Source organism: Phyllostomus discolor, chromosome 15, assembly GCF_004126475.2.
Source record: "Phyllostomus discolor isolate MPI-MPIP mPhyDis1 chromosome 15, mPhyDis1.pri.v3, whole genome shotgun sequence".
Taxonomy (NCBI): domain Eukaryota; kingdom Metazoa; phylum Chordata; class Mammalia; order Chiroptera; family Phyllostomidae; genus Phyllostomus; species Phyllostomus discolor.
In genome coordinates, this window is record NC_040917.2 from 24154184 (window position 1) to 24170968 (window position 16785).

Sequence of the window (16785 nt, forward strand, 5' to 3'; positions counted from 1 at the left end):
GTAAGCTACCCCTGCTGTTCATTTGATTATGTGAATGATTTGGGGTTTCCTCATGAAAATATACATTTCAAACCACCGTGCCTCCTAACGAATCTAAATGATGCTGCTAATAAGTAGCATTTATTGAACACTTCCTACTTCCCAGGCATTCCTCTGAGTTCTTTATATGTGTCATTTCATTGCACATTCAGAGTGATCCCCATGCCCCATGTGCCAGTGTCACCTCCATCTTATCATTGAGGGAACTGCAGCATCAGGAAGTTAAATCTCACGTGCACAGCTGCCCTGCACGTAGAGTCGAGCTAATATCCAAACCCAGGTGATCTGACACTAAAGTCTACGCTCCGATCCTGACTAAATTGTACTTGGCTCTTACAGCTTAAAAGAGTGGTCAGCCTTTCTGCTACAAATTCTGATATTGGCCTACAGAATTGGCTTTCCTTACACTGAAAAGCCAAAGATTTATTATTTATTTCCAGTGATGCATCATGATGACATTGTTTTGAAATAACCCTTCTAAGAAGTGGCTGTTTTTTATTTGGGCCGTGCCTGTTATGAATATTGCCAAACTGAATGGAATCCATTAAATATTCCTTTGCCTTTAAAATCGAGTTCTAGAGTAAACTTTCAGACAAGGATTCTTTAAGGTACAGCACAGAGAATATAAGCCAGTAAATTGTCATACATGTATGGCGCCAGGTGGGCGCTGGACTTAATAGGGTGGACACTTCGTATTAGAGAAATGTCAAATCACTATGTTGTGTGCATAAAACTAATCTAATATTGCATGTCAATTGCAATTGACAAATTTCGTTATAAACTACTGACCCACACATCATGACCAATAGGATGATTTTGGCTTTCATCAAGAAACATTTTGGTCAATTGATTTGAAGTCTCATACTTTTGTTCTACCAACATTTCTTTGGTGGAAATTTTTGCCATATTTATAGGCTAACATCATCTAAAATCTCCAAATGGTTTACACTTTCTTAGTCTAGTCTATCCTACAAAGAGATGCAGAGAAAAACGTGCCTCTTCTTAGAAATCTTTTCTAACAAAACTAGTTCTTCAAGTCAGAAATGGTAAATATTTCTCTTCGGTGTAGCAAATACTGTCTACTCCAGAGGCTTATGGAGGGGGTGCACTTCTCACAAGTAAATTTCCGTGGTCAGTGAGCCCTGCCTGGAATGACAAATGCCTCGTGTAAGTCTCAAAGGGAGAACAGGAACTTGGTGAGGAAGTTAAGGGGGGAAACCCGTACCAGTCAAGAGAAGCTCATGCAGAAGAAGTGGCCAAATGTACCCAGCAACACGAAGCTCCCCGGTCCCCATTGTCCCCAGGCCCGGGTGAAAGACGCAAGCAGGGAATAGCACCGTGGGACCGAAGATGGGCTGGTACAAGGTTCTGAGCTGCTGAAGAATAATTCTACACTGTGCTGAAGAATCAATCGGGCTTTCATTCAGGCTGAATTGGGAATCATTGAAGGATTTTAAGTGAATCAATGAAGTGATAAGAAAAAAAAGGGTCATTATGTTACAAACAGGAAAAGCAGTTGCGAAGGCGGGAGAATAGAAACTGGGGAATTAGTTCTTGTGGCCATAATGCTAGGGGAAAAGTATTCGCGAGGAGGTGGATGGCGAAACCACCCAAGTGGAAGGTCAGTAACTTTTTGGAGCTATAATGACAATGAGATCAATTAATTTATTTGTCAAAATCCATAGTTAATAGTTCTGTCAATAATTACTCTATTATGGGTAACTGGGAAATATGTGATTTTGCTGGTTACTCCGTGGCAATGCTTATCAAAATAACCTCATAGCTATGTTCAATTTTATATACATCAATTTCATATGATGAGTGTGATTGCCACTATTTATTTCAACAAAACTAACTTATCCTCAGACCAAATAAAATTAGCAACATAACTGTAATCAGAATTTTAACTTCTTTCAGAAATGAACATTAAGAGGAACAGGTAAGTTCAGCAAGCATTCAAGTCAGAACTTTCATTTGGTTGCCCGCTCTACTGAATGGAAACAGAATTTATGTCTTCGTATAACCATGTCTTGGACACAGCCCTTTAAAATGTATCACAAACGTTTTGGAATGTAATCCCTTCTATTTAGGAATTTCCTGCCAAAGACCAGAAATTCCGAACGGAGAGCCTGCAAACCCGAAGGCCACGTACAAGGAGAATGAAAGGCTTCAGTACAAATGCTACCCGGGCTACAGCTACGGTGAAAGAGCGGAGGCCGTCTGCACCCAGTCCGGGTGGGTGCCGCGCCCCTTCTGCAGAGGTAACGTCATGCTTCTCGTCGGCATCCTCTGCCGTGGGCTCCGTCCATTGTGTTCACGCCCTTCACTCTGTGCCTTGGCTAACTCTGTACCACCAACACTCCTCCTTTTCCTGCTACGTGGAAAGGTACCTGCTGACAAGGAAGAACTCCAAACGGACATAGATTTGCCTTAAATCTCTAAGACATTTGAAACTAGATAATACGAGAAATTTTGAAGTAAAATAATATAGGATAAACCCTTTGAATTTTCTTTCATCCGGTTTGTGATCTGTATGTGTCAGGGGATTTATTTGGGGGAAATTTATCAAAGCTTCAGTCTCTGTCCCCAGTAGGGGACAGTCTCTGACAGCAAGTCATGGACAAGAATAATTAAAAGTACCAAGACCTGCTAAACAGAAAGCACTCTCGATCCAAAGTCTTCCACTCCTGTGCAAACTGGATTTTCTACTGACTGACAGCAGAGACTGCCAATATTGAATTATTATTATTTCAAATCTTAATGACTGTTTCTAATGGCAGAAACGTGTGACCTCACACATTTGGACAGTCTCAGATATTAGTATTTTGGAGAGAGGCACCCGCCCTGGCGATGTTTTTGTAGCACTATTTATTTTAATGGAGATTATAAGAGTAGAGAATTAAAATTTTTAAGGGATATATGCCCACTGCTTGAAAGCAATCACCAAACGTTTTTCTATTCTTAATTAACTCAACAAAATTCTCTCCAATCTTACTTTGTTTTGCTCTTAGTGACAGCTTGTGATTTATTTTTTAATATTGTAGCTTTTGACTGCAAGCCTTGTGTTAAGTTTAGCCGTATCAGGAAGTGAAAGCTAAGATATGTCAATTGGGCTGCAATGGGAATGTGAAAACACGAAGGACCTAGCAGATTCAAGTGAGAGAAAAAATTAACATATTTAAGCTTCATTTGAGGATAGTGTCAACATCCAACACTGAAGACATTATTTTACTTAACACTAGCGTTTAGGTGGTCATATATGTTTTCTATTATTTTTAATATGATCATTGCTAATGTATGTAAGTACCTCAACTAATTATGCCATGTTAGCAACAGGGACATAAAGCTTACTCTGGTGGAATGGAGTATAAATTTAGGTCCAATAGAAAGACTACTACAATAACCGTAGGAGCTGAAAGCACACAGCAGAAGTACGGCATGGGGAGGGGAGATATATAAGCAATATTTACACCTTTAGTGTCTGACTAACTATTGGAGTTGATGGGAGACAGAAAATGGGGGTCCACTTCAGGCTTCTGTCATGGGGTCCTGTGTCAGAAATTAAAATACGGAAAGAAGAATGATGATTTTAGTTGGACACGTAATAGGTTGGATATGCCTTTGGTTATATGCATGAACCTGTCGAGTGTGAAGCTGCAGCTGGAAATACGGATTAGAGTCTCGTGGGAGAAGTTGCTAGCATTAGCATAAATGGTAGTAGCTTTTGATCGTGGAAGTGTCTTGAATCACACAGAGAATATGAAGAGAAAGCCAACAAAGTCCAGGGTAAATACTCAGGTAGAACCATAACTATTCGTTCGCACACATCTGTAGGGTCTTTACAGATGATGCTTCTGGGCTGTGATGAGGACCAGTGGCAGGACCCAGTGGAGAATCGTTGAGGGAACAGGGCATGAAAGCAGATGTGGCAGGACTAAGCGTGGCTGAGTGAAGACCTGGCAGGCCATTGTGTTGGCAGCTCGGAGTGCAGGGAGGAAGGTAGAAGGAGAAGGGACCTGAGAAGGCAGGACTCAGAATTCAGGAGAGCAGAGGAGGAGGGGCAACTATAAGTGGACTAACTTAAGTAGACTAAATTAAACAAAATGGAGTTGTTCATGCCAAGATAACAAGAGCTTAGGACGACGAAAGAAAGCAAGGCACTGGAGAAGGTTGAGAGCCAGTGATGAGCCGTGTGAAGTTCTGCAAAGTTTTTTTTTTAATTTTTTAAAATTTATTTATTTTTAGAGAGGGAAAGGAGGGAGAAAGAGAGAGAGAGAAACATCAATGTGTGGTTGCTGGGGGCCGTGGCCACAACCCAGGCATGTGCCCTGACTGGGAATGAACCTGTGATGCTTTGGTTCACAAGCCTGTGCTCAATCCACTGAGCTACACCAGCCGGGCCTGCAAAGTGTTTTTATCTATTCAGTGCAACAAATAATTAAGGAGCCCGCATTCTACACCAGTCTCTGCAATATGTGGAGTACACGAGTTGGCAGATCTGGGAAGTGGAGGCCTTTGGTGACTTCTGTCAGAGCAGGGCCAGCTCAGGGGAGATGCCCAGAAGCCACAGGGCTGTGGGTTGCAAAACAAATGGGAGGTTGAACAAAGTGGAGGCAGCAATTGTGAAAGGGCATTTGAAGGATCTTGGTGTGAAAGCAGAGGAGAAAGATCACACATTAGCTCAACCTTGGGCAAAGGGCAGAAAGAAGGAGTTTAAAACTGTGGAAGCTTGAGCATCCATCCGAGAGGAAGTGGTTGACAAAGTCAGAGAGGTGGAAGGATAAGCAATGGTTTGTGACCTGTGGGAAAATAAAGTTTTCAGAAGCTTGCTTTTGAATATGAAAATAGGAAAAAGCTTAAGTTCAGAACAGACACGGCTAATGTTAAAGAAACTTTTGGGAGCTCTAGGGGACCTGTAGCTGGTCGTCAGGATAGCTTTCTAGGAAGGCAAGCCTCACCGTGTAGCAATGAAAGAGCAACTGTGTAGGTGACCTTGAGTGAAATGAGGACACTATGGGTCACTTACCGTGGGAAAGAGAATAAGAAGTAAGTTAGGGTCATATAACTGGGTTCAGGCAGTACTGAATGTCCACCACAGGCTTTGCATCCGAAATGGAACATGGCAGCAATGTGAATGGTAAAATAGCATTTCTACAGCAGTTAAAAGCCATTGATTAATTGTCTCGATGTTGGTCAGCATTCCTCAATGCATATTAATATCAAGTCTTCATGTTCTACACTGTCAGTCCGTACAATGATACTTGTCAATTGTTCCCCCATAGAAACTGGAAAATAAATTAATTGAATTGAAGAAAAAGGCATAGCAGTTTGTCACAAAGGGATATTGCAAGTTGACCTAATTGTTGCAATATAGCAAAGGTTGATGAGAAGGACCAAGGGAAGGAGCTTCAATCAGTTAGGGGTAGACTAGGTCGAGGGAGATAAATCCCAGGTCTGATCCCACCTGTCGCCGTTTCGTAAACCAAGTTTCCGTAGAACACAGCCACGCGCATCTGCTCATGGCAGTTCGTGGCAGCTTCTGCGGTCCAAAGGCAGAGCGGACCGGCCAGCAGGGACTTTCACCTGGCCCTTCATGGGAAAGGTCTCCCAAACCCTGGACTAGGTCATCCTGTTACAGTGAGAAAACTATACTCCCACATTTCACCACCCTGACAAAGTAAACTTCACTTCCTCACCATGCTGGCCTCCCATGTAAGTCAGAAAGGGACTCTGCTTGCGCTATTAATTATAAGAATCAGGAGATAGAGGCCCGGTCTTTCCCCGCCCTTCCATAATCATTGCTGCTGCGGGGAAGAACAGGTAAAAGTTCACAAAATGGCTTTTAAAGCGTCCTTCCTAGAAGGAAGCATATTACTGCCACATCCATTTCACAGCTGCATTCAAATCAAGGAAGAGACTCAGGATACTTGTGAACAGTTCTTATCAGAACTTTGGAAGCCAAGGAGGTCGAGGGAAGAGGAAAGTGTAAGTAAAGTCGTGTATTACGAGTTCATGGCCACACACAGAACAGCACCATGGACGCGATGGCTTTGGGGGAAGAGAATGAAGAGCACAGGGGGTTGCAAACACTTGAGGTGAGCAAAGTGAGGGGGAGGAAATGAGCGATGTGGGGGAGTTTGGGAGTCTGTACTCACTTTAATGCCATTTTGCTAGATGACAAGGGCAAAACAAATGACATTCACTCTATTCTCATGGACTTGACTTTTCCTCGACAGCGATTTCTGCCTTAGCCGCCTGTCCTTTTTCTTTTCAGAAGTGACATGCGATCCTCCAACTATTGCCAACAGCCACTACATTCCCGACAGGACCTCATACAGACTTGGGCATAGACTCACGTACCAGTGTAAAAGCGGCTTTTATCACTCAGCCCGAGGCAGCACGTCAGAATGCACCGATATCGGCTGGCAACCTCCTCCAAGGTGCAGCTGTAAGTTCCGAGCACACCGGGACCGGATCCTAATTCCGCACTGACTTCCGGTGAACACCAGTGCAATGGGGACCGAATGGGCCCCCGTGTTTGCCTTACTGAGAGTGTAAAGCAGGGCAGGCAGAGCCATGCTTGGCTTTTCAATGTAGCCACTTCAAATGAAGTTCAAAATGACGTATGTTTTAATGAAACCCTTCTAATCTTTGGTACTCAGGGTTAAATATGTGTGGGTATGAATATGCATTTCTCTCACTAATATTCTAATATGGGAATTAAAACATTGGGTAAAAACATTACCATTTACATTCTAGTATAATAGTTATTTACTGCTGTGTAACCAATTTACCCCAAATATTACTGACTGACAACAACCATCCTCTCCTGACTCAGGGTTAGGTCCAGTCCCCCAGTTCCCGGTCACTATCTGGGTGGCACTGGGACACTGGCCCAGAGTGTGGGCTGACAGCTGGGTGCAGCTGCGACCTGCTTCCAAAGAGGGCACCTCCCTGGTGGTGCAGGGCCTCAGGGCTCCTTTTAACCCATGAGTCTCCATCATACGGAACCAAAGTTTGGCCACTAATTGTCCCACAGAGTGCGTGATCTGAGACACAAAGAACGGTACCTCCATTGCAGCTATGACCTGTTCACACATTGTCACCTCAACCCCCGATTTCCTAACTTTCGAAGAAGGTCCCTAGTCCACCCATCACTCAAAGGCTGCGGGGCAGTGGGCTCCTTCTTGAGGAGGAGAGTGGGAGAGAACAGAGTTAGATTTTCTGACACATCACATGTCACAAAGTGCCCACTCAGTTCAGCAGGGCCATTGATTTCTGGGGAGGGTTTTCTTTTGCCTCTTTCCAAGAGCTTTCTGCCTCACCCATCACGTTTCCTCTTGCTAACGTTAGCATGGTCACTGTAAGAGGCGTCCACCGATGCTGCGGACCACTCCAGGAGTGAGAAAAAAAATCATTGTCATAGGAGGGCAGTTGGCCTCAGTGTCAATTCAGGACAAATGTCCACATGAATGTGACACAGTTGTGATGCCCTTAGAGAGGATGCTGGCATCACCGTGACACAGACCCAGTGAGTGTGACCACCACCAGGAGAGTGTCTGTGTGCTCACCCTAGACAGAACTGACAGGCAGCACTGTGTTGTTGCAGGTGTACAACCGACGGACTCCGATCGTGTAGCACTGTCGTGAAATGACAGAAAACAGGTGTTCTTACATCATCTGAGTTTACAACCTTTCTTGTCCTAGAAAACCCTAATGCAATGAGTGCAACTATGTTAATAACATAATTCATCAGGAAACCATTTATCTCTCAGTAGATTTATTAAAGGAAACATAATTTATGTTGCTTTTTTGTTTGTTTTTAATGCAAGTTAAGCCATGTGAATATCCAGAATATAAAGCATGGGGAATCTGCTACATGGGCAGACAGATATAGAGGATACTTCCCGGCTTCTGTGGGAAAATGGTATTACTACTCCTGTGATGGCAACTATGAGACGCCTACACGAGACGACTGGGCAAAATCACTTGGACAACAGACGGATGGTTCGCCTCAAGTGCCGTGTGTTCCGTGAGTAGACCTCTTCCTCCCTGTGCCGTGGGCACACTTCATTAGAGCAGGGAATCACCCCAGGGAGAACAATGGAGCTGTGTGACCAGCATAAGGTGGAGGGCGAGTTCTGTGAGCAGGAACACAATGTAGGTTGTTTGTTTTATGAGAAGTCCTTTCATTAAAAACATGAGAGTAAAAAACAGAGTCTGCAAGAATGCCTATATCATGTTGTACATATTTATAACAGTGAACTGCAGATAATTAGATTAACATTATATTTTTAAAAAATATTTGGTGGCTTGTTTCAGTATTTCTTACTCTATATGTTATTTTTGGATGCTTATTGCATTTTAATTCAAATATGAGGATAAATTTTAATTTATTATTTTGACCAAATTGGTGGAGATTTTCCATTATCATTCTCTCATTCTTAGGTAAATGTATTTTCAATTACTTGGAGAATGGATATTATCCGAGGGAACAAAGAGTTTAACAGGGAGAATTATTAGAGTCACCCTGCCTATCGTGGTTACAGCTCCCAAACCAGCAGACCACCATGACGTGTACGGAGAATGGCTGGTCCCCTCCTCCCAAATGTGCTCCATGTCGGTAAGAAAACGTGTCTGAGATCCAGGCTGTGTTGTGATCTTCTAAGACTTACCGTAATTACTGGGGAGAATGTTTTTATCACGCTTCTTGTTTTACCAAGGACACACTTGGTTTTATTTTTTCAAGTGTGTATAAGTGGAAACACCAGTTCCTTGATGTATCCAAAGAGTGATAAAGATGACTATTGGTAGAGACATTAATTTCAGAAAACCAACCCAAAGACTGCAGAGGTAGGAAACATCTAATTGAATACAGAGTGGAGAGCAGGATGGCATGTTAGCTGCTCCTATTGTCTCCCCACAATGACCTGGATTTTGGCCATGACACTGGGTGAGGGCAGCTTGGTGAGAGTCCGGACTCTGGCAGACAGGGTTCCCCCCTGCCCCAGGGGCACAGAGATCCAGGACTGGGTCAGGAAGGGCCTGGGAGCAACAGCTTCCTCTCCCTGAGTTTAGCGCCTCCCCAGTGCTGCCACCTGGTGGAGGTTTGGGGTCCGAGACCTCCAGGCTCAGCGGTGGTTTTGTACTTGGTTTTGTTGTTCAGTTGACTTGATCCACTCAAGGCTCGTTTCTAAACTGATACAGCTGGTTTGGCAGCCTAACCGCTAGGACCAGCTTCATTGGGAATGTGGAGAAGAAGGCCTCTTCTGGCCCCTCTAGTAAATGAGCAGTGTGTTTAAAGACGTCTTTCCAAATTGACTGATCCGTTGTGAACATCTCCCAGTTGTTGAGGGTGCCCTAGAAATCTTTAAACTGATGGTTTCCTGCTGGTTCTTCCTCCAGGGGTTACTCCCTGCCCATTGTGGCAGGGCTCTGCCCTGCTCTGAAGTGTGATGTGTTCAGCCTGCAGGTGTGTGGGGCCTCTCTCCCATCTGTAGCTCTTCCCACTGGGTTCTCTACACTCCAGTTCAGTGATTGTCAGCCTGTTTGAGGAACGCCGGGTTTGTCCTTCTATTCAGTATGACCTGTGCTTCGGCTTTGAGTATTTTCTTCCTTGTTTGTAATCCGGAGAATCCATGTCTCTCCACCCCCCATAAAGCCACTGTGAGAACAGAGCCCACAGCATTCTCCTTATCTCTCAGCAGTCAGAGCCAGGCGCCGGGCTGGTGCGCACACACCTCACAGGGTTGTTTTCACAGGTTTGGTTCAGTTTCTTCACTGTGCAGGGCTGGAACTCTCTTCTGTAATCTCGGGATACATTTCTCAATTTTAGTAAATTTCCTTTATGAACCACCTTCTAATTCTGTTCATTTTCCTCTAGTGTCTGTTTTCAATGTATTTCTGCCAACATTGTTATTTTTTCAAAAATGTTTTTCTGTGTTCAATGTTAATGGGCATGGCACTTGTGACAGCTTGTAATGTTGACATGTGCACACCTCATGAAGTAACCACCACGGTACAGTAGTTATCATGTGCAACCCCTCATGTGGGGACCTTGGTTCTGCATGAGGCAAGAACATGTGTCTCTTCCTTCTCAGCGATAATTAAAACACATCCTGGGAATAGACACGTGCTAGGAGCATGCTGTAGCATTTCACATGCAGTGCACAGATCCTAATAATATTATTTTTACATTTATTTTTTATCTTCATTTTTAGTAGGTGTCACTATTGATAGATGTTCCCATTCACCCCCCCCTTTGCCCAATGCCACCCAGCCCCACCCCCTTCCTCTGGCCATCAGTAATTTCTTATAAGGCAATCTGAATATTTTAAGTCTCACTTAGTTCAAGATCTGATTTTAATATCTTTCTTAAAAATTTATTGTTGCTCAGTTACAGTTGTCCCACCTTGCTCAACACAACCCTGCCCCCCAGCTCCCACAGTCAACCCCCATCCCCTCATTTTCCATGCCCATGAGTGCTGTATTCCTGTTCCTGATTTTCCCCCAGCCTTCTTTCCCCTGTTATATGCCTCCCCATCCCCTCTGGTCACTATCAGTTTCTTCCTTATATCCATGTCTTTGATTGTATTTTCTCTTTTGTTTTCTGTGTTGATTAGCTTCCACTTACAGGTGAGATCATATGGTGTTAGTTGTTCACCTCCTGCTTTATTTCACTTAGCACGATGCTCTCCAGCTCCATCCATGCTGTGTGCAAAGGTTGGCAGTTCCTTCTTTCTGCTGGGTAACATTCCATTGTGTAAATGCACCACAGTTTTTTGATCCACTCATTTACTGATGGGCACTTAGGCTGTTTCTAGCAATTGGCTGTTGTCAATAACCCCGCTGTGAACATTGTATTCCACAGGTTCTTTTGAACCTGAATTGGTGATTCAGGATTCTTACAGTATAACCCCAGCAGTGGGATCACTTCATCAAAAGTCAGTTCCATCTTTAGTTTCTCGAGGAAACTCCACACTGTTTTCCACAGTGGCTGCCCCAGTCTGCATTCCCACCAACAGAGCACTAGGGTTCCCTTTTCTCACCAACCTCGCCAGCACTTGTTGTTTGTTGATTCAATGATGATGGCAATGTCTTGATTTAATAGTTTTGGAAACTCATAGCTTATAGTCTCTGCCACCACACTTTGGATGATTAGGATTTTCCAGGTTTTCTTTTACAACAGATGCCTTATTTTTTGTTGTTTTTGCTGTATATTGTTAGAACCCTAATGAGCATGTTTATGAACCCTTTGCTTACCTTTCCCTCATGCTCTCTTCCCTTTAGTGACATGTTCGAAATCAGATATAGAAATTGAGAATGGATTTTTTTCTGAATCTGAACTGGAATACCCCTTACACAAAGAAACACAATACAAGTGCAAACAAGGTTACCTAACAGAAGACGGTCAGACATCAGGAACGATCACGTGTCTGCAGCATGGATGGTCCCCTCACCCCAGGTGCATTAGTAAGTCATTCACGGTGTTGAGTTATTGCCCCGATGCCTGTGGCAGAAATGGTTACTTTACCTGATTGCTTTTCCTTGGGCTGGCAGAAGCTGAGGTGGTTCCACTTGAAAAGATAAATAAAAGGTTTTTGAGCAAGTGTGCATAAGTTTTGCCTCTTACAATGAACTACTAGAAGGTAGATATGGCCCATGTTTCAGTTCAGGGTTTTCCCACCATAAAACTTCCCGTGATTCACAAACTGGTGAGGGACCTTCTGTGTGTTCTGGAGGCAACTCATTCATTTCTACATGAGGCCTTGGCCTGGGGATCAGATCTTTATGTCTGGGTGTATGTTCATTCCTAGACATAAAAGTCATGTGTTTAAGTGAAAACATGTGTTCACAGTGCATAATTGTACAATAGTGTCACCTGTGTAATTTATATGTGATACAGCAGAGCAGGCCCTCTTCCAAATAAAATTTGTATTTTTAAGAAAACATAAATCAACAATGATCCAGTGGAGACTAAGAAATGTTTGTTGCTTCCTCAATGTTTATGGGAATATTCTCAGAACACTTCTCTCATTTTATAGTATTTATCCCAAAGCCACGTAATGGTATTTTTCATTCACATGAAGTGAATATTTAAAATATCTATTTTTATTTTTCATTTTTTTCAGTTTCTATACTTACAATGGGAACTAGTGAAAGAAAAAATGATGAAGGTTGCCTTTATATCAAACTAATACTATATTAAATTGTGGTTAATTATCCATTACAACACTCTTACTAGGAAAGAAAAATGTCTCTATTATTATTTTTATTGTTATAGATTTCTTTATTTTTTGAATCTTTAAATTAGCTGGCTACCTAAGATGTTTTAAAAGTTGAGGAGAGCTATTTGCACCTATATTAACATCACTCCAGTAAGGTATTAGTAAAAATGGAGACTATTTGTTCAACAATTTAATTTCCTATACTATTTATAAATGGGGAACTATTTCTCCATTCAATCTTGATAAGTATACGTGAATATCCCGTCATTAAGGGGATATTTGAAAAAAGCTAAATTAGAGTGTGAGTTTTTAAAATTAGTAAGTTTTAAAGTAGATTTCTACAGAGTGTTTAAAAATCACTCTCACTGTTGAAAATTAATCTTTTCATTGAACCAATTAACCTTGTTTCTGGCATTGATGGCCCAACTGCTACTGAGTTTGGCACCTACCTCCATTCACCAAATGCTACCCTGCTTTGCCAGAACCAAAGTCCAGCAGGTCTGTTAGGGCCTAGTTTCCTGCTAGGGTGGAATAAATGTGTGAGTGCAATGGCAATGAGAAAAACGACCTTAAATTGTTCAGATGATTTAAGTCATGGTAAAACTAATTTGTAGAAACACCTGTTTTCATCCTGAGTAACAATATCAGGACAGTGACTTATCACTGGTATTCTGAGATTGTTCTTATGTGATGCATTTCCTTGGGATGGGACTGACTCCATTAGAGTGTCTGTTAAATGCTACTGGACATGAACTCTTCAATTCCATTGTGCACTAGAATCTTGTGATATGCCAGTGTTTGAGAATGCCAGAGCCAGAAGTGGAAGCACGTGGTTTAAGGTCAATGACAGGTTGGACTATGAGTGCCAGGATGGATATAAAAATGGAGATGGACACACCACAGGCTCCATAGTGTGTCGTCACAGTGGTTGGTCTGGTACACCCTCCTGTCACGGTAAGTCGTTTTCTTCCAGGATTATCATAATAAACAAAATGTGTATAAAGTGTTTTATTTTTTAACACATTTGGGTTATGTGGAATTATTTTTAATGCACAGTGAATACAACTGAGGTGTCTCCTTCTGATTCAATGCAAATTGGGAGGACAGGGGTTTTGAAGTCTAAAGACAATATCCTATCCAACCCAGTGCATTTAGACTTTTGACTTTTGAATGAATATAAGTGTCTGTAATTCAGGGTATTCCCATTCATTCTTCTCTTTAAATCACATTTCTCAAGTCCTTTTATAAACACAACAGCTGGAAATAGGCAATAGTCAAGACCTTTTTTTTTCTTTCCTCATGGCAACATTTTTGTACAATGTGATGAGATGGAGAATTTATATGAAATGAGCACAAAACATGGAAATGAGGACACACACTAATACAAGAATTACTATGTAGAATATTGGAAAAGCATTTTAGAAGTATCCCAGTGGTTCTCATTCAAGCATGATCTTCTCAATAAGCATACAGCTCAACACTAAGCAAAACCCAAAACAAAAGCAAATTCTTGAGGTTTTTTTATAATACCACTCTTGAAAATCATTGTTATGTCTACCATTATGATTATGTGTTAATACTTGACTTTTAAATCATATGACTTTTCTTTTTGGTGTGATTGCAAATTTTAAATTCCACTTATTAATTTTTTATACTAATTGATGAGATGGAGGAATCAAGCAAAATGTATTTTTATAACATTTACCAATGTCAAAAACCTCACAAATTTAAAAAAATTTTAAGGCATAATTTACACAATCTAATATGAATCAGAATATCTAATAATTTATTCATGGCCAACATAAACTATGCCTAAGTAAGAACAGATAGTTTTATAGTATAAAAATATTTAGGGCACCTAGAATATGTCTATCTGTGTGACATTAGGAATGTTATTTCTTCATCTTTTATGTTTCAGCTTGATTACATTTTGGCTTAATTTATTAATTAAGCAATTTCTAGTCTTCCTCTAACTGGAATATATCAGAAATGCCTCTTTGAGTGTCCTGGTTTCCCATGTATATTAAACAAAATTTCCAGTTTTTATTTATGCATGCAATTTAAAATTGTAGCATCAGTGGAGTTTTTTGTCAGAGAATAGTTTTATTTTGATGATACAAAAATAGTAACATTAAATTTATAAATGTCAATGATAAAGTCAGATCCAACATGAGCAATTTCATCTCACAAATTTTCAGAACACATGTATTGATGTTTAGGGAGTCCTGTATTTGAAGGAGGTGTAAATCAAATAGATAAATGTTTTTCCAAGGAGAGGATTGGTTTGATTCCTCTCTCTATGTGCAACACCCAGCAACTTATCTTTGTGTAATGTATAACATTTATTTGGCAAAGAAAAATTGTATATGCTCATTCAATTATTTTCGTAATAATTATGAAATTGTTTTTGTAGAAAAAGAATGCATTGTTCCTGATATAGAACAAAATTTAATTGCTCTGCCCCAGAAAGAGAAGTATTTCATTGGAGACGTGTTGAAATTCTCCTGCAGACAAAGACTGAAACTTGTTGGACCAGATTCAATTCAGTGTTACAACTTTGGGTGGTCGCCAGATCCTCCAACATGTAAAGGTGAATGTTTTATGTGACAACTGCTCCAACAAGAATTAGAATTTTGGTTATCACATTGTGTTTCTCTGTTAGTGTTCTGTTGGTTTCCAGGGTATCTCTAACCTAGGGTGTTAAGCCAGAGATTTACTCAGAAAACCATGCGTTGGTAGTACATGTCTCAGATGTCCTTGTTGAAGAAGTTCACCTTCAGTGGTGTCTGGTGCTGGAGCCACTTCTTTTTAGTCCTGTTTTTGCATCTCCTTCTGTCAGCATGGGCTTCACTTCAGGTTCCACTGAGTGTGTCTAAACGATATTTAAGCATCTAGAGTCAACTCCATCATAGATATGACTTAAAAGTGGTTGGTGAAATACTTGGCTCCAATGATGGTATTTTTTCAAAAAGTCTTGGCCCTGGCCAGGGAGCTCATTTAGTTAGTGCATCATTCCAATGCTCCAAGGTTGCAGGTGCAATCTCAGGTCAGGGCACATACAAGAAGCAACCACTGAATGCACCAACGAATGGAACAACAAATCCACATTTCTATCTCTCTCCCCTCTCCATCCTTCCCTTCCCCTCTCTCTTTCTCTAAGCTAAATACATAAAAAATATTTAATATAAAATTTTTTGTAATATGTTTCTAAGGAACATGAATGTCATTATAGTTACACTAGTATATTTGTTAATTAGTTTGTATATATTTTTAGACTATCTAAAACACAGAACATCTTTCCTGGGCTTAAATACACTTCCACTTTGATAAATTGGCATGAGTAACAGAACTGGGATACCTGAACCTAGTGTATACACCACACTTTTTCCTTTCATGAAGACTGCTACAATAAATTAGATAATAATAAAAACTATACTTTCAGGGATCATTTCTATAGTTTGCTAATAATCTAGATAATAAGTAAGAAATTTAAGAAAAATTATACCGGATTTTAATTTGTCAAATAGACTATTTAACCAGTAATTATATTGCATTTCTACCATAGAGGAAGTGAAACCGTGTGGTCCACATCCTCAGCTCCCCGATGGGACAGCTACAAACACACAGAAAGAAGAACATGAGCACGGTGAAGTTGTGGAGTACGTCTGCAACCCCAGGTTTCTGTTGAAGGGCTCTCAGAAAACTCAGTGTGTTGATGGGGAGTGGACATCCTTGCCCCGGTGTATTGGTGTGTATAGAAGTGTTGACACTTAGACTTAAGTCAATAGTGTGCATTTATATTCATAGAAACACACAATTTATTTTTACTTTTTGTTTATTTACAGGAGCTTTATTGTTTATTTATTTTTATTGTTGTTCAAATACAGTTGTCCCCATTTCCTCCATTTCTTTCCCCTGCCCTACCAACCCTCCTCATCCCACATTCAATCCTCCCCTCCCCATTGTCTTTGGCCATGGGTCCTGTATACATGTTCCTTGGCTTGACCCTTCCCATCTTTCCCCCACTGTCCCCCTCCCCACTCCACTCTGGTTACTGACAGTTTGTTCTTCATTAGCATATGCTTGTGACATTTTCACAGAGGAGGACAGCACATGTGAAGACATACCTGGCATCGTTCACGGCTCCATCTATTCCCAGGAGCGTCCCTATCACCATGGAGAGTCTGTGCAGGTCACCTGCAGAGAAGGGTTCACATTGGTGGGACCCAGATCAGTTACATGTTTGAAGGGAAAGTGGACCCAACCACCTGAGTGCATTGGTGAGCATGCCTTTCTAAAAGGGCCCTGTGAGACCATTTAATATTTTCATTGTAAAGCCCTTGCCACCATATTTTTGAAATTTGGAGATATTCATGAAAGTATCAGGTCATAAATTACAATGAATCAAAAGATTTGTTGTCTATAGTTCAATAGTGTCTGCAGGGGAAAAATAGAATCTAGTCATACAATTTTATGAATCTGTTCTGATGTTAACATTATTTATAAGTATGAAGCTAAA

General features: G+C 41.2%; 2 protein-coding genes and 1 long non-coding RNA gene across 9 annotated transcripts in view; all 3 read left to right on the top strand.

Annotated features, from left to right (window-relative positions):
* The window catches only part of LOC114512472 (complement factor H), a 157561-nt gene that overhangs the window by 15069 nt on the left and 125707 nt on the right, over positions 1-16785 (top strand). For all 6 annotated transcript variants that reach the window (XM_036016225.1, XM_036016227.1, XM_036016224.1 and 3 more), the window contains one exon: positions 2130-2300. In XM_036016225.1, coding sequence (XP_035872118.1) covers positions 2130-2300 — 171 coding nt within the window. The remainder of the gene's footprint in view (positions 1-2129; positions 2301-16785) is intronic.
* On the top strand, positions 8597-9503 carry LOC118498363. The gene is made up of 3 exons (XR_004900864.1): positions 8597-8658; positions 9330-9335; positions 9491-9503. It is a non-coding gene; the product is annotated as an uncharacterized LOC118498363 (long non-coding RNA).
* LOC114512469 (complement factor H) overlaps positions 11227-16785 on the top strand; it is a 41345-nt gene continuing 35786 nt past the window's right edge. Inside the window, exons 1-5 of one of the 2 annotated variants that reach the window (XM_036016234.1) lie at positions 11227-11511; positions 13044-13220; positions 14680-14856; positions 15832-16014; positions 16367-16546. In XM_036016234.1, coding sequence (XP_035872127.1) covers positions 13055-13220; positions 14680-14856; positions 15832-16014; positions 16367-16546 — 706 coding nt within the window. In that variant the 5' untranslated portion in view covers positions 11227-11511; positions 13044-13054. The remainder of the gene's footprint in view (positions 11512-13043; positions 13221-14679; positions 14857-15831; positions 16015-16366; positions 16547-16785) is intronic. The other variant, XM_028531430.2, reaches the window with a different exon arrangement.